General features: G+C 48.0%; 1 protein-coding gene across 1 annotated transcript in view; it reads right to left on the minus strand.

The window, feature by feature from the left end:
- Window positions 1-10,126, minus strand: part of SORL1 (sortilin related receptor 1) — a 158,375-nt gene extending 148,249 nt beyond the window's left edge. The window contains exon 1 of the mRNA XM_007115340.4: window positions 9,851-10,126. Within this exon, the coding sequence (XP_007115402.1) occupies window positions 9,851-10,126 (276 nt within the window). The remainder of the gene's footprint in view (window positions 1-9,850) is intronic.
- Between the last annotated feature and the right edge of the window lie 12,031 nt (window positions 10,127-22,157).

Consider the following 22,157-nt stretch of genomic DNA (forward strand, 5'->3'; position numbering starts at 1 on the left):
CGCCTGCCAATGCAGGGGACGCGGGTTCGTGCCCCGGTCCGGGAAGATCCCACATGCCGCGGAGCGGCTGGGCCCGTGAGCCATGGCTGCTGAGCCTGCGCGTCCAGAGCCTGTGCTCTGCGACGGGAGAGGCCACAACAGTGAGAGTACCGCAAAAAAAAAAAAAAAAAAAAAAAAGTAAACTGGTGTAGCCAGGAAAGCCAGGGAAAGGGTGGCATTATATGAGATCTCTAGGTTTTGAAGGGGGAACAAAAGCGATCACAGCCACTGGACCCCTGGCTGAAAGCAAGGCTTTCACTGGAATATTTACAAGAGGGAAAGGTGCCACCGTAAATCTGAGACAAGTCAGAGGCTTGGGTTTGAGTCCTGGTCTCAACGATTGATGGGCTGCACAACTTGGGGGACGTCCCTTTGCCTTTTGGAGCCTCAAGATACTCATCTGTGAACAGAGAATAATAATAAGGCTTACCTGAAGATGTGTGACACCACAGAGCCAGTGGAAAGCTCTGCTCGAACCATCACCACCCTATGAGCAACATCCACACAATTCAGGGTCTTGCCAACCAGAATGGCAGCAACATCCCAGCTGCCCACCAGCCTGGCCACAGAAGGTGCCCTGGATACTTCTGCTTTATTAATAAAGGAGGGAAAATTCACTGTGTTGACATGTACTGGAAAAGCTCTGCAGGGGGAAAGTTATTCTTTGGCAAAGTGGATTTCTTAGGGATGTCAAAAGGGGAGAGAGACAAAATTATTACAGAATAAAAATATGTGCTGGGATTTTTTTTTAATGTATGGATGCCTCTTATTAAGATTTAGTCTTTAATAGTGATCCTGGCTACTAGTCCTCGCTAGAAAACAAAGACTTCCTTTCATATTGCTAAAAAAAATTTTTTTAATAAATAAATAAGGCTTACCTTCAAATCAAACGAGATCTTATCCATGAATATATTTCATAAACTTCAAATTGCTAAAATGTTATTTCCTCTTGTTACTGGTATGGTCTTTATACCAAAATAAACCATTCTTCACAAAATGGCAGCACATAAAAAACTACCGTGAGCATCATCAGGATTGGAACACTGAGGCCTAAGAGCAGGAAGTAACAACATACATAAACTGGTGAAACACTGCACGTCCGGGTCAAGCTCCGAAGCCAGTCACGGAGACTTCCCTAGTGGCGCAGTGGTTAAGAAGCTGCCTGCCAATGCAGGGGACACGGGTCCGAGCCCTGGTCCAGGAAGATCCCACATGCCGTGGAGCAAGTTAGCCCGTGCGCCACAACTACCGAGCCTGCGCGCTAGAGCCTGCGAGCCACAACTACGGAGGCCGTGTGCCACAACTACTGAGCCTGCGCTTTAAAGCCCATGCTCCACAACAAGAGAAGCCACCGCAATGAGAAGCCCACGCACTGCAACGAAGAGTAGCCCCCGCTCGCCGCAACTAGAGAAAGCCCGCGCGCAGCAATGAAGACCCAAGGCAGACAAAAATAAATAAATTAATAAATAAATAAATTTATTTTTAAAAAAAGAAGCCAGACGTGGCCAAGCCCTGCGCTCAGGCAGCCTTCCCCTCACTCCACAACCAAGATTTGAAACCTGGGGAAACCCAAGCTCTGATTCCCAAGGCTCCAACGAACCAACCAACGCAGAGGTGGCACTGATTTCTAGCACTTCCCTTCCCCAAGGGGAAAGTATTTACATGACATCCCAGAACCAAACACCTCAAGACCTCACCTTAACCAGTGGTTTAAACCCAACAGCAAGGCCAACCTTTCAGTCCTGTGAGATGCCTCTGCTACCAGGAGGGCAGGAGAAGCCCCTCGGGCCGCCCCCCGCCCCCGCAGCTGAGCTCCTCAACCCTGTGATGACAGCCTTTCTCCTCCATCCAGCTCTCCACATCCACTCCTGAATTCTTCCCCTCTCCAGGTCCGAGGCTTGTTTCTGCAGGAACCCCTGCATCACCTCCACAGCAGCACACCTCGCCCAATCCAGCAAACCACGTGCACGGTTAACTGCAGGATTTTTTTTAAAGAACTATTCAGAGAACTTCAGAGAACTAAACATATACAGATGAGGTAAGTTATAGGTACACAGTCTCATGTTACCCAATTAATGGAGCACAGCTTTAAGACATTTCAAGTCTCTTCCAAACCCTCCCCCAGCCTCACAGGCCGCAAGCACCCACCTCTGTCCGCTGTCCCCACTCCCTGCCATGGGCAGCTTTCTCTGCTGGGACCCTGGGGCAGGCCTTCTCCCCAGGCCCCTGGCGTAGACCCACATGGAAGCGTCTTGCCTGTATCCTCTGGGCTAACAGAGAATTAGAGTCCTTTACTATCTGGGCTCCTCCCCCATACATGGCTCTTCTCAGATGCACCCACGCCAGGCTCCCCAGAGACAGTCCCTAAACTGGCTTTTACTCCCAGGGTTATTTTTAACCCCGGCCCTCCAAGCTCCATCAGATTATCCCAGCTTCTCCCTATTTCTTCTGGATGCAGAGGTTTCCTAAGAGTGAAGAATTTCACCCTGACACTATTCAGCTCCCCAGACCATCCAAGTAGACTGGATCTCACCTCAGGCCCAACTAACACATTAAAATCTCCATTCAGGACCCACCCATTGGCTCAAACCCTCATTTATTTATGTAAGAATCAACCCAGACATCTTCCCCCCTTCAGTCCAGTTATTTGGGGGCAGAGGGTTTCTATTCAACAGGCTAGTCTCTTTTCTAAATAAAAGATGCAATATTGGTTACTTTCCTCATTTAAAAAACAAAAACAAAGGGAGGGGGAAGGAGATAATAAACCACATGTTGGTCCCTACACGGCACAACACGCGAATATAAGATACAAGTGCATCTTTTTATTGCCCTTGTCTGCCACTCCAATTTGGGACGTAATCACATCAGCCTGCCTTTCTGAGAATTTGTAGTGGTGTTTTTAATCTAATTCAGGGGACTGGAGATAAATCATGGTGAAGGGTCCCGATTTGCCGAGCCGAGCACCTACAGCGGCAGCGGCGGGCGGGATTAGAGGGCCTGCGGCAGGCGGGGGTCCCAGGCGGTGATGAAGACCACACGCCCACGCCCACGCCCACACGGTTTGTCTTCATGCCAGCCTGCAGGGCTGCAGGGACGGAAGACAGACCTGGCTGCATTGAGGGAAGACAAGGCGAGCCCAGGAAGCGGAGGGCAGGTGTGGGGAGGTGGCCCCCACGTTAAGGCACCAGGTACAGCTTTCTCGGCTAAACAGATGCACAGGGTCTGCACGCCGCCCGGGCCACGTGCGCTGTCTGGGCAAAGCCACATCAAAAGTGAAGGCACACAGGTCAGCCCTCAGTGCCCAGGTCCCTCATGGGAGGAGACAGCTATGCAGAGGCAGCTGCTAAGATGAACAGGGCACCCACGGCACCCTCCACCACACCCCCTGATGCAGCCCTACCCGGGAAAGAAAGGCCAGGGTCTCCCCACACTCAACCTGGCAGCCAGCAGCCACCAAAACCTCAGGTTCAGACAGCAGCCCTCAACTCTCGCTTTCCCTACCCTGTTTGTGGTGGAAACAAAGACAGGCCTTGCTGTGGCTACAAGCTTCTCCCCTGGGTGAAGCACCAGTTGCCACCACCGGGAAAGGGAACTTCACGCAACCGGTTAAAGCTATGCTGTCCAAGGGCCACGTGGGGCCGTTTAAACTTAAATTTAACTCGATGAAAATTCAATGAAAGGAAAATAAATTCAATTCTTCGGTCATACCAGCCACATTTCAAGCCTCAACTGCCACAGATGGCTAGTGGACACCCTGGCCAGCACAGATCCAGAATATTTCCGTCATGGCGGGAAGATCCATCGAAGAGACGACCTGACACGAGGTCAGGAAGATAAACCCTTCCAGCTCCTGGCCAGAAGCAGTGACGTGACCATGGATGTTACCGTTATTATTAACAATTACGCAGTGGATAACAGAATTCTGTAATTATTTTTAATTCCCTGTTGTGGTCATGACTACAAAAGTCATGTAACTTATGAAGTCCTATTTTTATGGAACCCAGCCCAAAACGCTCAAAGCATTCCTCACGTTACAATAAAAAGTTGAGGGTCTCACAATAACACGGGAGGAAACCCAAATCTTGATCTTAATCAGCAGTCCACCCACCTTCTCTGATTTAAAGCAACATCAGCCACTTGGATGCTAGATGGCTGCCCGTGCCACTTCTTCGAAGACCCAAGGTTCACAGGTCGATAAACCAGTAAATTAGGTCGAAATTAACTGCAGCTCATTTTAAACTGAGGGAAATTGATTTTTGCATTTACATGGCTGGACTGAATATGCCATGTGCCAACGGATTCTGGCACACCTAGGGGATGCACAGGAAGGTTCTGTGCTCGACAAAGATGCGTCAGCCCTGCAGCCCAGACCACTTCTGCTGAAATACTAATGAATATTCAAACCAAAATGCAGTGAGCTCTCCTTTACGTTCCATCACACCTGAACCTAAAAATATGGAGGAAAGGTTACTACAATACCTCGTTTTAATATATTTCTACGTGGTCAACTCTCAAATTATCTACATCTGAATTATTATCAAAAATTCTAAACTCCAAACTGGCTTTCCCTAACACACGTATGCCTGTCATTTTGCATATCAGCTGCTCAAAGAATGCAAACTCATTTTAATATTCACCTAAGCAAAATTTAATTAGGAAGGTAAACTGATCCTTAAAAAAAAACAACAACACTGGCTTTCCCTAACACACGTATGCCTGTCATTTTGCATATCAGCTGCTCAAAGAATGCAAACTCATTTTAATATTCACCTAAGCAAAATTTAATTAGGAAGGTAAACTGATCCTTAAAAAAAACCAACAACACTAAATAAATACATAGCAAAGGCAAATAGGTTATTCTTTGGGTTACCTGCTCTCCAGATTATTTGCATGCTCCTGTGTCTGTCCATCACAGGGGACAGTACAAGCCTTGGCTCAATCCATCCTTGGCCCTGGGATTAAACAATGACACTACCAAGATGGCCGTCATCTCTAAGGAGGAACAGCCCAAATTATGACAATGAAATGTTCCTACAGCATCCATTTTTTGCTTTGGGATGTTCATTGCTGTTAGAATCTGCCTCCTGGATCCCAGGTCTCAAAGCAGTTTATTAAGCATACTATTGACTCCACTTTACAGAATCTAAAGAAAACATTTTCGAAAAGAACATGAGTTAAAGCCAAGATCCGTGATCTCAGTATTCTGATGTTCTCACAAACCTGGGCTCTACATCTCCAGGGAACTGCCCTCCAGCACCTTTCCAAGTGACAAGAGGGCTACATAATGCTGCTCTCCTGGCCTCGGCTGGCAGGAATCCTTGAAGTGGACTGGTATTTTCCACCCTGGCCTGGAGGAAAAGTAAAAATCTATTTTATACTATGACACTTCAGGTAGCTCCCTTCCTATTGACAGTAACTATGCCATAAATATGTTTTGGAACTGATGTCATTATTCATGATATCAGGGGCCAGGGATAACAGAAAGCCACTGATATTTCAAGTTTCAGATTTTATGTCCATATATGTTACATACGTGTAGAATGTTTTTGGAAGGACATACAAAAAACTGATGACCGCGGACACTGGGTGAGTGGGGTCATGTAAGGGAGAGAAATTTACTTCTCACTACATACTCTTTTGTTCAAATATTGTTTTGCAAACATGCATTACCTACTGAAGGCTAAATAAACGGACTGGGTGGCTTTCCATTTCATCCCTTTCATTCTCCATCTCCTCAGTGCTGTTCCCTGTCCCTTTTTCTCCCATCCCTTCCACCTCTCAAAGCCTCCACCTGCCACGCCCCAAGACAGGCAAGCTATTAAACAGTGGCCAGAGACCGAGCCAAGAACTGTGCCCAAGAAGAGATGCCAAGTGAGACCAGGAAGTTTTTCAAGGTCACACCCCTGATCAAGCCAACCCCAAACGCCAAGGAACCCTTCACCTATGCAGAAGCCAACTTGAAACCGCAAATGCTTTGCCTTCTCATCTTTTGGAAGCATACAGGTCAAACATCCTAACTTCAGAATCAACCAGCCAATTCTTTCCCAAGCAAGTGTATAATACAAGAATCTACCCCAAAGAGACCTAAAGCTACACAGTCTTCCACACCCAAAGGAGGCTCTTTGTCTCAGGGCCTTGTGCTGTAACAGACACTTTATTTTCAGTCTCAAATCAGGACACTGAATACTCCCTGGACTCTAAAAAGCAGGAATTATGAAGAGAGAGCTCATTGGAAGGAAAATAAACCTGTAAATCCTGTTAGGCTTTGCGCTTCATTCCAAAGGATTTTCCCCCAAAACAATACCATTAGCAATACCATGAGTGCCCAGAAAGGGAGCATTCTGTACGATAGAATCCCAGCTCTTCATTCAAAATAAACCCCAGAATAGCACAGGAAAATCAGGGCTCCCCGACCCACATCCTGAGCCAACTCACTTCCACTCTCCATTGTGGGCTCACGACAGCCCTCCTTATAAATACCTTTTCTATAACTTGGATGTGCTTCCTACCCTCTAGGCCTTTCTCTTTCCAGGTGGGCAGCTGGTCCACAAATATTCATTGAGGGCCTCCCAAGTGCCAGGGACACAGAGGAGAGACTTGATCCATGCCCTCAAGGAGCAAATAGGGAGATGAAACAGTTAAACAAGCAATTAGAACACCAGGCAGTCAGTGCTGTTACCAAGCTCAAAAGAACTCTTCCCACCAGAGCCTGGGAATACTAAGAGGTACTCCTTGGATGCTGAAAAATGGAATAGGGGTTTTGCAAGCAAAGAAAGACAGGGAAAGACCATATGAGGCAGAGGGAAAAGCAGGTGGCACGGAGGCATGGAGCTGACATAAAATCAGGAGGAAATCCAGAGTGACAAGAATTCTGGAATCCCCCTTCTTGGATCTGGCCTGTTTTAGAAGGGACACAACTAAGCCTAGTTTACTCCATAGGTTAGCAGAGCCAGAGAAAAAGAACTGACACTGACTGCAACACAGGGCTCTTTCTCAGATGCAAAAGCCCTCCTGCTCCCCTCCCTGGAGCTAGTGGCCTGAACATCACCCCTGGGGCTTCTTCCGTCAGGCAGCTTCGGCTTCCAGCCCTAATCTGTGCTGCCAGGCATCCTCTTAACCTCACTCAAAGGTCAGAGAGCGAGAAGCTGCAGAGTGTCTGAGCCCACTGACCCTTTATCACTCCATCTCCCATGCCCTCCCATATCAAACAACCCACTCACACCCCACTGAAGAGTTGTGGCTGGTGTATCGCGTCCATGTTTCCTTATCCCTGTCTGGTACATTTCCATGCCTGTACGTTTGCATCTGCTTTATCTCCTCCTTAAATTCTAAGTTTTCTGAAAGCAGGGATGAAAACTCTGCCCAGCCCCTCATCTGCACCCCCATCCCTATATAGAATCACACTGAATTCAAGTGACACTATGGAAAAACATGGCAACTTCTTACATTTCAAAGTTAAAGGGTGGGGACTGGGGGGAGTATAACGTGGGAATTGGCTTAGGGCTGGAAGCAGAATGGCCATCTAATTTATTGTCTGCATCCTGACACTTTTTTGCGTGAACACAGCACTTTTCATAACCATCAGGGACAACGTATAAACCAGGTCTGTCCCAGGGAAAACAGAGGCAAATGGGCATCTTTGCTAGAAAGATTGTTCCAAATAGCTGGGCAGCCCTCCAGAGCTCCAAGAGGGACAGGCCAAACCCCTTCAGTTACTGATTCCTGTGCTTGCAGTCTAAAGGGTCTGCACCAGACAGTGTTTGTAGCAGAAAGCCCAGGACCAGGAAGTCCTTCCTTCTATCTCACTCAAATCCTTACAGATTCAAGTTAATCCCAGTTTTATTAACTTCAGGGCAACCAAGAACAATGGCACAGGGAGGAGGCCTCGGAGAAGAAAAAACACTGCTCTGGGTCCTCACCCTTGGTAGGAATTCCTCATTATGAGTCTGAGGGCTAGTTCTCCAACCTTCCACAGAACCAAACTCAATCTGGCTCAGAAATATAAAAGCCGAGGGTTTTTTAGTCACTCCCAAGAAGAACACAGTTCATCTTTAACTGGCCCCAAATCCCCCAGGAGCTTTCACAAACCAAACCCAAGGAAGAAATGGCAACTGTGTGCATATTTTTGCGACCAGGAAGCTCTTCCCGCAGCCCAAACTATAGATGTTTGGGACCTGAGCTCCGGAAGGGATCATCTCCCGCGGCTCTCCACTCCCAGCCCCCAGAAAGCTGACTCAAGCCCACAGCAGAGCTGGGCTGATGGGGAAGACTCAAGAAACAAGGGAGCCTCTCTTTCTCCCTCCCCCATCCTCCATCAGGATGCTGGCGTCCCTGTGGGGAGCAAGGACCTTGCTGACTTCTTTCAACAATACAAAAAAGAAGTTTCAGATGGGGGTGGGGAAGGCAACAAGAATCTGGACCCACGAGGGAGCCAAACAGGCAGGCTCCAGCAGCCCATGCCTACCAGCAGTTATATGCCCACTGGCACACGCTCTTGCCCAGGAGCTGATGGTGGATGGAAGGCAAATGCTCCCATCCTCTCACCTCCATCCCTATCCCCTCTCTTACCAATACATTTTACTTTAGAAAAAAGTTATTTAAGAAGCACCGCACTGTATAAAGAGAGGGCGGCTATTTGATCACTCGAAAGTCACTGAGACAATGCAGACAAAAACTAAAGAGCAGGCAACCCTGCCCCATGTGACCCTGGGCTAGTCACTTCACCTTTCCCAGCTCTGGTGGCTTCATCAACAAAATGGCACACTAGGGGAGATGGTTTATAACGTTCTTCCTGGCTCCAAGGGTTGAACATTTAACTCTGTGTATTTCTTGAAGAAACGGCTAAAGGAAAATCAGTGAAGAGATGCAGAATTCAGACTAATCCTTTAATTTCTACTTTGAAGGGAATATTTTGACTCTAGAAATCATGTAATGGACCACCTCCACTGTTCCCATTTTTTCTCCCCCACCGACCTTCCAGTTTTGCTGATGTCAGTCTCAACCATAGGACTGCGAGTCTTATGAGGCAATAACACGGACAAATTAATTTTGCCAACGCTGATACTAACCCACAAACTCGGTTTGTAATTGCCAGAAGTCCTGCCATAAAAGTGAAATTCATGTTCCTTATGATCTAATTAAACCCACTGCCTAGACAGAAATAAATCACTTACTGAATAATAATGCCCACCAAATTATTGCAGTCTTTCAAATTCCCAAGTGTCACGAGGGATATTCCTGTCCAAAATAAAAAAAATTCAGCCCTTACATACACACACACACACACACACACACACACACACACACACACACACACACTCTTGCTTTGACTATACCCAGAGAGTAAGCTTTCAGGTTTGCCCACCTTAATTGTGGTTAAAAACGGTAAGTGTGGAAACCCCCTCCTCTGACTGTTCTGGGTAAATGTACTGCATCTGCAGGGTGCTCGCCTCGGCTGCTAACTGATGATACACGAAAGAAAGCCCGTTTTTCATCCACACGTAAAATGAAGCTGCACCCCTCTGATACCTGCCGGAAACTCCACCGGTGAGCACACACCCTGGGGAAACAGGCAATGCACCCCGCGAGTGCCCTGGAATCCGTTTGCTAAAATCGACAGGAAGAAGGAAAGATCAAGGCGATTCAAGTGCTGACGGTTGTACTCCTATGTGAGGAGGGGAAAAAAACAAACGCCAGCCGGGAAGTCCCCAGCGGTGCCTGCACCTGGGAGGCGACAGCCAAGGATGGATGAGGGAGTGAGGCGGCGCAGGGAGAGGAGAGAGCCGGGGGAAGGCGGGGGCCGACCGCTCACCTGTCCGTACACCTGGATAGGCTCGGGCTGCAGGGCAGCGCTCCGTCTCCTCCGGAGCGGCTTCTCGTCCGCCCCCCGGGGCGCCCCGCGCGCCCCACGCCGCAGCTCGAGCGGGTCGCCCCGCACCACGAGGAAGCCCCGATCCTGCGGCCCGGACGCGCGGCCGCCGGGCAGCGTCTGCGGCCAGACCTCGCCGAAAGCCCCGGGCGGCAGCAGCGCTATCAGGGTGAAGAGGAAGGGGAGTCGCGACTCCCTCCTGCTGCTCCGCGTCGCCATGTTCGGGCGAACGCGACCGCAGGTGGCGCCGCCGCCAGGAGAGAATGTGCAGCGCGAGGCCGGGACGCCGGCCGGGCCGGGGCCGCGCGCGCCGCTCCCGGGGCTCCAGGCCGCCCTGCTGCGCCCGCCGCCGCCGGGTCCCGCTCTGCTCGGCGCGGCCCCGTCACGTGGGAGGCTCGCCGCCGCGGCCCCTTCGCGCACTTTCTCCGCTGCGGCCCCTCCCCCGCGAGGGGATGGGGAAGTCAAGGCAGCGGGCGCGCGGCCCGGTCCCCTGGCAGGCGCTACTCGTCGCCCGTGCGCCCTGCGGCAACCGGGAGTCGCGTGGGGCTCGTCCGTCCTCCCTGGAGTTCTCGCCTCCTCTGCCGGGTCGCGTCGAGGCCGTCCTCAACCGCGGGCCAGTCTCCTCTCCCGACTGCACAGCCCCCTGTCCCGCCACACGACCACCTCGCCCGCCCCCTGTCGCATCCCCACCTCCGGGGGAGCGCGGACAGCCAGAGAAAATTAGCTCCGAGAACGCGGCGGGCACGTTAGAGTCCAGATGAACCCGCCCCCATGGTGCAACTCACACAGTTTCAATAACTCTGGGCACCAAAACTACCCTTGATCGAGCTGAACTGCCCCTGCCCGGAGCACAGTAAATATACATCCGGCACAGAGGCAGTAAAAGCAAGGGCACGTCCGACAAGGGACTCGCCACACCTCAACAATCACAGTTATACAATGGTTCCTTGCACATAGAATACCCGCGCGGGACGCATGGCCCCAGCACAGTGGCTTACTTGTGACCCCCTCCTGGGTGAATGAGCACTGAGCCACCCTACCTCACCGCCAAAACGGGCACACACACCAGTCCCTTCAGCCCACAGCCAACCCTGCTTGCTGCAAGTCCCCTTCCCAAGGGGGTAAAGCTTGCCACTGGGGGCAGTGGGGGAAGACACCCAAAGAGTGGGGAGGACGCACTTTAAATCAACCCTACATGCAGCTGGAAGATCCAGACCTTCTCTGAAACACAGGAGATAAAACTGCTGTTGGAACTGCAGAGGCAAACCTAAGGTCAATATTTTTCTGCAGGTTTGTGGGAGCAGCCAAGGCCTGTCCTCTGTTTCATTTCATGTTTCACTGTGCTCTGGACTCAAACCCTGGTTTTTGATTAGACAGAGGAAGCAGGGCTGAAGGAGAGACTACTTCTAGAGTTGCATGCAAGCCCTTGGTTTAGAGGGAGGAGGGGATGGTCATTTCAGTGCCCCCAAAATGCTCCTCGTCCTACCCCTGCCCTCTAGGACTCTCCAGTTAGCTTAGCAGACCCCCTTCCCCTACCTAGCACCACCCCTGGTGACAAGCTGACAAAGGAAAGACAGCCTTTTTCCTTGCCTCCCTAAATCCAGCCTTCTACCACCCTCCCGTACCCCATGCCAGACTTGCTGGGGACCTGGCATCGTGTTCTGCAGTCCCCTACCTCCTCACACCCCTGCTTTTCTCCCCCAGCTTTTCTGTCCATCTCACCAAAATCATAGAACCACCCAGTTCTCCCCACTAAGCAAATCACTTATCCTCTGGGAAAGCCACTGCCAGCTCCCACTCCCCCATCTGGACCAGCACTGCCTTGTCAGTATCACCTTACCAGGTGTGGACCACCCTGTGGCCTCCCCAGACCAGCAGCAAAGACACATGGACCCCTATTTAACCCCCAAGGGAAAATGAGGGGAACATGGCTAGAGTCAGAACACCCTGCAGATGGTTCAATTATTGTTTATTTCAACATATATTTAATGAGAACCTTTTCTACAAGAGCGAGTGTCAGAGTCCCAACAGAAAACATGTGTCCCCTAAGTGTGGATTTGAAGATAGGGAGCTGCTTTTCCCACACAAACTGCTGGCTTGAGGTTCAGAAGGCAATTTGTAGGGAAGGATTAGTAGGGCAGGACCAGCTACTTGCTGATTTTCATTTGGATTTGCACCGTGGATACTGGAGAACTGGCAAGAATGCTTAAACATGGTTAATTTACTCCTTGAAAGCCCTCCTCTGTAATCATTATCTACCTTCCAAGCTGTTCTAAGGTGGATAATCAGCAAACCCTGAGACTGTGTGAGCCTCATAACCAAACAATCTCTCCGAGCTTCAGTTTTCTCATCTGCAAAATAAGGATCTTAATTCCTGCCTATCGCATGGAACTGCTGAGAGAATCAGAGGAGATAATGTATGTAAAATAAAATTACCATGCAAACTGTGAAGGCCCCAGACAGAAGTATTGTACACAGGTGGCATTAGAGACATGGATTCTAGTCCTACTCTGTAACTAAGTGACTGTGTGATTTTTGCCCTTGATCGTCTGGTCTCTCTGGGCATTGGTTTCTTCCTATGTGAAATAAAAAGAGACTTTGCAGCCCTGACCATTCCCCACCCCTTCAGGACCCCCACCTGGGCATGAGATGGGAGCAGTCACAGGCCACGGCTGAATTGTGCAATTGAGCAGGATGTTCCTCCTACTTTCAAAACCGGATCTGGGTTGTAAACAAGCCCCCACTTCCTCCATGCCTCCAAAACATCGACATTGGGGTGGGAAGGTAGATGGAGAGAAGGCAGGATCCCCATCCCCCTCCACCCCAACTTGCATGGCCTTGTTCTTGATGCCGCCCAACATCAAGATGCATGGGAATTTTACACTAGACTTATAACTGTGTAAAAATATGTCTTGAGCCTAGAGTCAGACTTTAAACTGTCCTCCTCTGTCCTTCCGCCCCATCTAAGACATCCTGAGCTAAAGCTAGAGATGGAGCTAAGGAAAAACCACCCAGAGGTTACCAGTGTCCCACATTTTTATCCAGATGGAGTCACAATTAAAATAGCAACAAGGACAGTCACAAAGAAGAAGGCAGAAAAAAATCCCAAAAGCCTAACTGGACTTCTTTCTGTTCTCTCTCTCCCCTCGTGGCCTTCCCTAATGCTGGCATCTGTCTGCGCACCCTCCCTCCCTGCCCAGCCCCTGGCCTGGCCAAATTCTATGCATCCTTCAGGTTCCAAGAGGCCTCCTCCGTCTGCACCTAGCCTAGGTTACACCACCTTCCTCTAACGCCCTAGATCCCCTGCAGTCTTTGATACTTTCTCTCTGGTCACATTACTTATTCAACCTCATTTTCATCTTAAACTACAAGCAGCAAGAGGGCAAAACCAGGTTCAACTTGCTCAGAGTCTGTGCTGCCAGTGTTCAGCATGATCCTGGCACACAGTGGGGACCCAGTGACATTTATGGAACACCTGTGTATGAATGAAGGGAGGGCAAGACACCCTATACCCTCGAGGGTTGGGGAGTGGTCAACGGAGAGATGTGCTTGAATCTCAGAGCTTGACCACCATCTGCCCTCCACCACTTCTTTCTCCCAAAGCTGCCCAACCTGAGTCACAACCAGACCTCTGAGTCGCTAAAGCAGAAAAGGGACCATCCTGCCAACGCTTAGAGTGGTAAACTTTATTCCTTCTTCCACACCATTTTAGCCAAGTAACTACCATTTACCTCACCAGCCAGGGTGAGCTAGAAATACCCTCCAGCCCCAAAGAAATAACTTTCTCCTGCTGTTGCTAAAAATGCCTCTAATTAAGGCAAAGTCCAGAATAACTGGTGAGGTTTAAAATACAGATGCACCCAGAACATAGAAGAAGTAGCTTAGATTCTCACTCTTGAATAAATTAAATCCAAAGAGGAGGTTCTGAAAATAGTAGTAACTTACTTTCACACAGCAGTGACTTCTATTTGCATTATAACAGCATTGTCTAACGGATTTCATCTCACAGCAACCCTTTAGAGGGGACCAAAGGGGGCATTATCGACAGCCCATTTTACAGATTTTGAGCATTAAGGCTCAGAAGGAAGGACTTGCCCAGAATCACGTAGTTTGTAAGGTTTACATTCAAACCGAGGTTCTCTGACTTTTTCTACCACATCTGATATCTCCATTAGAAAGAGAGAAGAGCTGGTGTTTCAAGTCCTGGGCGGGGTGGAGCAGTGAGAACGAGGACCGAAAGGAGAAGACAGCTGCCCAAGTCCTCACCTCTTGCACAGCTCAGCCCTGCCTTAACCCTCCGTAAACTAACACTGTCCACCTGGGCGCCTTGCCAAGGCGTGATGCTCAAGTAGAGAGTAATGTTACAGAGCTCACGAGTTCAATCCTGTTTTCCCTGCTCTTCTGGAAGATAAATGGAATGAGGGACTTGGTTTCAAATTTTCACAAGAAGGCTTTGGGTTCTTTTGAACCAAAAGACCTATGAAGGAGGGCAGGTTTTAGAGGCTTCCCTCGAGTTCTGGCCTCTAGCTCTCAGAAACTCAACTTCTTGAGCTTCTGTAAGAAGAAGGCATTTAGAACCTTCTCACAAAGCGTGTGAAACAAAAACCTGGAAATTTCCTGATTGTTATGTAGACTCCAGGACAAACCCTCCCATCGGAAGACAATGGGAAATTATCCTCTTCCCCAGGAATACAGAATAGGACTCACCCTCCTGGGTTTGGAGTGAATGGGAGGAACTAAAACTGGAAATTCTTTGAAAACCCCTGAATAATTACATATCTAAGGCTCGTGTATCCTTCCCTTGGAGCCTCTGCAATACAATAACAGGGCGAGCACAGCTTTAGGTGCTAAAGAACTGAGGAACCACCGAGCCAATAGGAAAGGACTCGGTTTAATTGTGTGATGCTTTAGCTCAACAGATGCCCTGAAGCGGTCCCGGGGCCATCCAGACCAGGGAAAAAGGCAGGCTGTCTGGCCTTTTGGCCCACCTCTCATTCTAACGGGGACACAGGATCCCCAGAAACCCTCCTTCCATTTTCCTGCACCAGTCGAAATGAGATAAAAATGCCCCCCACCCCAGTCATTGCTCACTCTTCAACTAAAAAGTCACTTCTCGATTCTGCCCAGATTCCCCTCAATCACCCCAAAGCCCTGCTACCTTGACTTATGGCTCTCTTGAGATGTTGATAATGTTCTACCTTTCATTACAGCAGTTATCTTGGTACTCAAACTTCCTTTTCTAAATTATAGTTGTGTCTTTTGACCTATTCTCCAGTCTTGCGCTTAATAGATTATATCCTGCTGAGTTGAAATGAACAGCTGGGTGGGGAAGAGGTGGCATTGCCCTCACCCCTGCTACTCACACCCGTGACAGTTGGTTCTGTATGGAAGAACAATTCCGTGTGCTTTTTATTTAATTTTGTTTATTTATTTATTTAGGAAGAACGATTTTGAATTAAGTCTCTTGGGAGATGAATTCCCCATCCTAGTGTCCACATCAAAGGATACTGGAAAGATGGCTGAGGGTTCTCTCAGCACCAGGTGAGTCAGCATAGCTGAGAAGTGAGTCCTTCCCTTGACATAGTTATACATATGACCTTGTCATTACCTACTGCCCAAGGATGGGGATAATAGGGTATAAGTGTCTGTAAAAATCCAGCCACCACTCGCAGGGAACTTGCAGAAAGCAAAGACACAAATAGCAGAAATGTGTGAAAACAGCGTTAAATTAATTAAACAAGGAGGCCATTAGGCTGAAGTGGCTCTAATGCTTTGGTGACCTTAGACGAAAGCCTAAGCCTGCACATGCCTTGAGGTTAAAAAATGGAAACCTAAGGACAACCCATCACAAACAGCCGACTAAGCTTTAGCCTATAGCCAATCAATAATTTCTTTCTTTGCTTCCTCACCTTCTCTATATGTCTTTCCAGGCTCCTGTGACGGAGCTCTCCTCACCGTTTCCAGTTGGGTGCTGCCTGATTTGAATCAAGTTTTGCTCAAATAAACTCTTAAAATGTGTCACATGCCCCAGTTTATCATTTAATAAGAGAAAGAGCTCGGTTTTGAAAACAAAGACGATCGATGGATTTGGGGAGATTGAACTGGGGAGAACTTTCTACAGAACCAGACCTTTGGAGCCGTGGTCTGTGTGTGTCTGCGGGTGGGGTGTGGAGAGGGAGAAGGCTGAAATTGCTGTGTCCAGGAGAAACAGGAGGTTATTTTATATGCCTGAGGGGAATGAGAAAGAGCTTCAAAATAAGAGGATGATGGCAAGGGAGGGTATGGGAGCAAACAGGTAGGGCGGTGGTGTCCGCTGCCAGAGGTCGTGAAGGCAAAGGTTAGAGAAACCAAGGAAAGCCTCATCTAATTGTGTCAGGACTGTGGTCCAGGGGATTTACGGATGCGGTGCAGCAAGGGCGGCTGTTTCACCAGGACCATAACCTATGCTCCACAATCACCACTTTGTATACTTCCTGCTACCAGGAGGCACCTGTTTATCACACATGCGATCCTTCGTGGGGCACCGCGGATCATACCTCTCACTGTGTGCCATCTCGAAATCCATCACACTGGAGATTTTACATGGTGTCATCACCTGAGTTAGCACCTGTAAAAATGATCACTCCCACTGGACTTAAAACTGCAAGCGCTTTTAATGAGGCCCTGGATAAAGGAATACATTTTCTCAGAGCCCTTAAACAAATTCTATTAAATCCTCCACCCCAAATAAGTGATTGAAACGGTGATTAGGGTTTGAAGGCATACTATATGCATCATACCATGCATCCACTCAGAGGCAAATACATTCTCATCTGAGGTTTGACCCAATGCCAGAGTTAGTCCAGCCACCTAAGCTGAGCGCTAAGCGAAAAATCCTTTCCCTTTCAGTGGTTATTTCAACAAGAACTTCAATGCCAAATTAGCAGTGGATTTTGTGTATGAATTTTCTTTGCATTCTAACATTATGTAAATGAAAAACTCAACGAAGTGCAAATTAAGACTATTCTTAATTCTAAAAGGCTGCTATTCGGTGATAATGACGCCATGGAATATTTCACCGTCTGCCAAGCACGGTGTGTGGTTCCTGCTCCCCCATCTGCCTTATTCGCCTCCCAGCAGGGGGGCACCCACTGTGTCCTGAGTTTTTTCTGCCCACTAAAGTCAGATCTGGGGGACTTCCCTGGTGGTCCAATGGTTAAGACTCCACACTCCCAGTGCAGGGAACCCAGGTTCAATCCCTGGTCGGGGAACTCAGATCCCACATACCACAACTACCGAGCCCAAGTGCCACAACTAGAGAAGCCTGCGTGCCACAGCGAAGACTCAGCACAGCCAAAATAAATAAATACAATAAAGTAAAATAAAATAAAATAAAAAATAAAGTCAGATCTGGCCCTCTGTCCCTCTTCCTCCTCATGGTCTAATCTTGCCAAGATCATTTAATCACATAAACGGAACAAGAGGTTGACAAGGGAGCAGTGTGGAGAGACTAGAGGCCTGAGTTTAGACAGTAGGGAGGCAGCTCACCTGGGTTTATACCCCAGCTCTGCTGTGCACCTGCTGGATCTTCTCAGAGCCTAACTTTCTTCATCTGTAAATGAGTTGCCTACCTCTGCAGGTTTAAAGGATTAAGTGAGATTGTATATGTCAAGGTTTCATGGTACATAAAACTTGTTCACTAAATGATACCTATGGTTATTATGGAAAATTCAGATGAGAGATTGTTGCTAAATCAGTTTGGCCATTCAGCAATTGTCAGGGTTTTATTCAGGTTTGTCTGTGTCCCATCCACCCAGGGACATGTGGCAATATAAGCAAGTCCCACATCCGGTTCAGCCATACACACAAGCATTTCTTAGCAAACAGGCATGGAGGCCTTCCTGCAGCCTGTTCCTGGAGGCTCAGGACGAGCCCTGCTCTCACCCCCTATGCCCCTTGCAGGAAAACAGGGACCCTAGGAAGATGTCGCAGTGTTCTGAGGCCAGGGATCCACCAAACTCCTGGTCAAATCAGTCAACAGAGTTTCCCATTAAGCAGAGGCACAAGAGACCAGATGAATGCCACCTGGTTAGCACAGCTCTGGAGGAGGAGTTGGCCTGCCATTTGCTGGATTCTTACAGCTCGTCCACTCAAGCCCATTCCAGACAACAACGTTTCTTAAGCAGCATCAATTTCACCAATGAAAAATTATTCCTAGTATCCCTTATGCTAATTCCTGTATCGTGGGATTCAGATTGAGATCATGATGTTGCAAGTTCTGGGTGGAGGGAGCCACCTCTGCAGCGTGGGTTCCTGACCAGGGTGGTTCGAATGCAGACCCCACTTAGGGTGTAGATTTCTGACTAGGACCCTTTAAATGTTAACTGTTTGCCCCCGGCAGGGATTAAAGTTAATTTATACACTCATACATGACACTGTTTATATTAAAGTAGTTAAAGGTCAATTACAGACAATAGAGCAACTATGAATAAGCAAAAGCTTCCATCAGCAACAGAACAGGAGACAGATGTAAACTATTGTGATTGATAGTAAGAAATATATATGGTCTTCATCCCATTTCTAATACAGAGCTCCTAAAACCCTTGTTCCTAAGTGATAGGCTCAATAAAGTTGTCTTTCGTTATTCATAACAAGCCCCCTTCAACTGCACCAGAGTTTATGAGGTGACTTTTGGAAAGCCCCTAAGGCTGGGGGCTGCTTTCCAGGGGCACCAACCTAGATTAGAGGGTTGGAACTATCAATGCCACCTCCCCGCCCCGACCTCTGGGGAGGGGAGAGGTGCTGGAGGTTAAATCAACTGTGGATGGCCAATGATTTAATCAACCATGCCTGTGTAATGAAGCCTCCAGAAAAACCCAGAAGGATGGGGTTCAGGCAGCTTCTAAGGTGGGGCACACGCAGAGATGCGGGTGTACCTAAAGAGGACATGAAATCTCCGTGCCCTTTCCCCATGCATTGCCCTAAGCATCTCTTCCATGGCCTGTTCCTGAGTTATATACATCCTTTTGTAATAAACTGGTAATCTAGTAAGTAAAATGTTTTCCTGAGTTCTGTGAGCCAATTAATCAATTTGTTTCATTTGTGTAGCAAAATTAACCAGACTTGAGGAGGGGGTTGTGGGAACCTCCAATCTACAGCCAGTTGGTCAGAAGCACGGGTGACAACCTGTATGTGGGACTGGCATCTGAAGTGGAGGAGGGCAGTCCGAACCCTGAACCTGGGGATCTGATGTGATCTCCAGGTAGATAGTGTCAAAATGGAGTTAAATTGTAGGACACCCAGCTGGTGTCACAGAATTGCTCAGTGTGTGGAAAAGCCATGTATCTGGTATCAGAAGTGAAGGAGTATTGTAGCCGAGTGTGGAGTATAAAGTAACACGCACGAGGAGAATGTTTTTCCTTTAGAACCGCGGGTTCTCCTTCGGTGGGAATGCTCATGCCTGTCGTTTATTTAAGAGTCTCTAGCCTGAACAGTGAGATATTCAGTGTCATATGGGCAGCGCCCTAGGTTAGTCATTTGCCCTCATCAGGAATGCATGCCTCTGGGGTGGCCGGCTAGGCCCTCATCAGAAAGCCCACACTCCAGAGGCGGCTATTACAAGTGTTCTGCTTATTCTACTCTCAATCAATACACGTGATTTTCTTTTTTACTAATTAGCATAACAAACGTTAAAAATATTTTTTCATTAGTGGCTTGTTGATGAGCTTAATGAGTATTCGAAATGGGTTCCTGGTAGTGAATTCAGAAGTATTTAAGACATATGGCTCGTCCAAAAGATTTTATAGACACACCCATTCATTGCATGAACAGGTGTAAGACTATAACAAGTCCTCCAGCCTCAGAGCTGGCAGATTCTTGTTCTCTGACTCATCCTGTGTGCTTGGTCTGAGGCTTCTGGTTGCCTGTTCAACGTCTAGTAAAGCACATTCAAGTAAACTGGGATGAGAGTACCTAAAAAGAGATGTCTCTTAATGTGCCCCGTTACTCACAGATGCGTAATAAACGCCTGCGTGCGTGGCAGAATCAGCTGTGAGATTTCCTGTCGTTAAAATCTGGCAGTGAGGTTATGGGGAGTATATTTGTTTGCCAAGGCTGCCATAACAAAATACCACAGACAGGATGGCTGAAACAACAGGAATGTACTCTCCCACAGTTCTGGAGACTGGAAGTGCCAAATCAAGGTGCCAGCAGGGTGGCTTTCTTCCGAGGCCTCTCTCGCTGGCTTGCAGATGACTGTCCTCTCGCTGGGCCCTCTAATGGTCATCCCTCTGTGCATGGCCACCCCTGGGGTCTCTGCCTCTTCTTATAAGGACACCAGTCAGATTGGATTAGGCCTCACTCTAAAGGCCTCATGTAAGATAATCACCTCTTCAAAGACCCTGTCTCCGAACACAGTTACCCTCCAAGGTGCTGAGGATTAGGATTTCAACATAGAAATTGGTGGGTGGACACAATTCTGCCTATAACAGGGGGTAAATAATCTGTACCTGCTCTAACTTGGTGGCTACCCTTATGGATCAAAAAAGCTAATGACTAGGCATAGCTAAACAGATTGAGACCAGTTTTCACATGTGGCTCTAGAGTGGCCCTGCTGGGAAACTAAGCTGAGGTTGGAAGTAGCAGGTCCAAGGTTCTCAGGGTCAGTGCATGAGCTGTGACAAAATTTCAGTTGCCTGTCACAGAGACCCAAAACTGATGGTGGCTCACACAGACTAAAGTGGATTCCTCCCTCTTAAACTGGTATCTCAGCCTCGCTTGGCGAAACTGCCAGGTGTTCGGGCTGCTTCTGTCTCATTGTTCTGCCGTCCCTGGGTACCTCCTTCAACTGCATGGTCCACGATGGCTCCCAGGCACATCCTCCTTCCAGACAGTGGGGAGGAGAAAGGGCTCAAACCCAAAGTGCACACATCGCTTCTGCTCACGTCCTCTTGGCCAGAACTTAGTTATATGGCCACACCCACCCACAAGGGATGTTGGGAGGCAGAGGCACTCTTCTGAGCACCCCTGTGCCCACTTACAAATCAGGGGTTCTGTTCCCAAGGGGAAAACAATACTGGAGAACAAGCAACAGTCACTTCCAAAATTAGTGAGTAGTAATGGAGAGAACACAGCTGAGAATCAGCAGGCAAGCTCCAGCACTGGTACCCTGCTTCTAAAAAACATCAAAATATTTGCATATTTATTGGCAAGTAGTCACTGCTCTAGCCCCTGAGCACCCCCCTCCCAGTCCCCCTCCCCCTCCCCCAGGACACCATGGACTTCCCCTAGGACCCAGTAACTAAAAGGTTAATGTGTGGTCCACAGGGGCCTCCCTGACCCTGATCCTGCCCAATGGCTTGTGCCCAGTCTGATTGGTTCATGCCCTTGTCTTACTGATTTTTTAATATTTCAAATATAACTTGTGGGACCAATGTCTGGAAACCAGATTTTATGAAAAAGTTAAAGAACTAGGAATATTTAACCTAAGATAGATTTGGCAGGGGGAACAGCTCAGTCATCATCTTTAAGCATTTATAATAATAGTCACTACCTTTAAATTTTCCTTTAAGTGTCTATTATGTGCCAAGACCTGAACTGGGCTCAGTGTTTTATATGTACTCTTTCAAATTCTCAAAGCAATCCTGTATAGGAATTATTTTCATTCCACTGACAAAGGCACTGAAGATCAGAGACACTGAGTTACTTGCAGAAGACATACCACCAGAGTCAAGATTCAAACCCCTGGATGTCTGGCTCCAAAGGGGAAGCTTTCTCCCCAGCACCATGTTGCTTTCTCTGTGAAAGAGGAAGTAGCCATATTCACATTTCTTTATAGAGCAGAACTAAGACGTTACAGGAGAGCCAGGAAAGATAAGTTCAAATAAAAATAGAACTTCTAACAATCGAGTTATTAAAAAATGAAAGGTACCGGTGAGCTGATAGTAAATTTCATATAGAAATATAAAGGACCTAGAACAGTCAAAGCAATCTTGAAAAAGAACAGATTTGAAGGACTTATACTACATGATTTCAACACTTACTGTAAAGCTAAAGTAATTAAGAAAGTGTGGTATTGGCATAAATAGATAAACAGATAGATGGGAAAAAATGGAGAGTCTAGAAACAGAATCATACACATAGAGTCAAATGATTTCTGACAAAGGCAATTCAGTGTGGGAAAAATCAATTTTAAGTGGTACTTGATTAATTCAATATTTATATGAAATCAGTGAACCTCAACCCCTACTTCACATCATATACAAAAATTCAT

This window comes from Physeter macrocephalus, chromosome 16, assembly GCF_002837175.3.
Source record: "Physeter macrocephalus isolate SW-GA chromosome 16, ASM283717v5, whole genome shotgun sequence".
Taxonomy (NCBI): Eukaryota; Metazoa; Chordata; class Mammalia; order Artiodactyla; family Physeteridae; genus Physeter; species Physeter macrocephalus.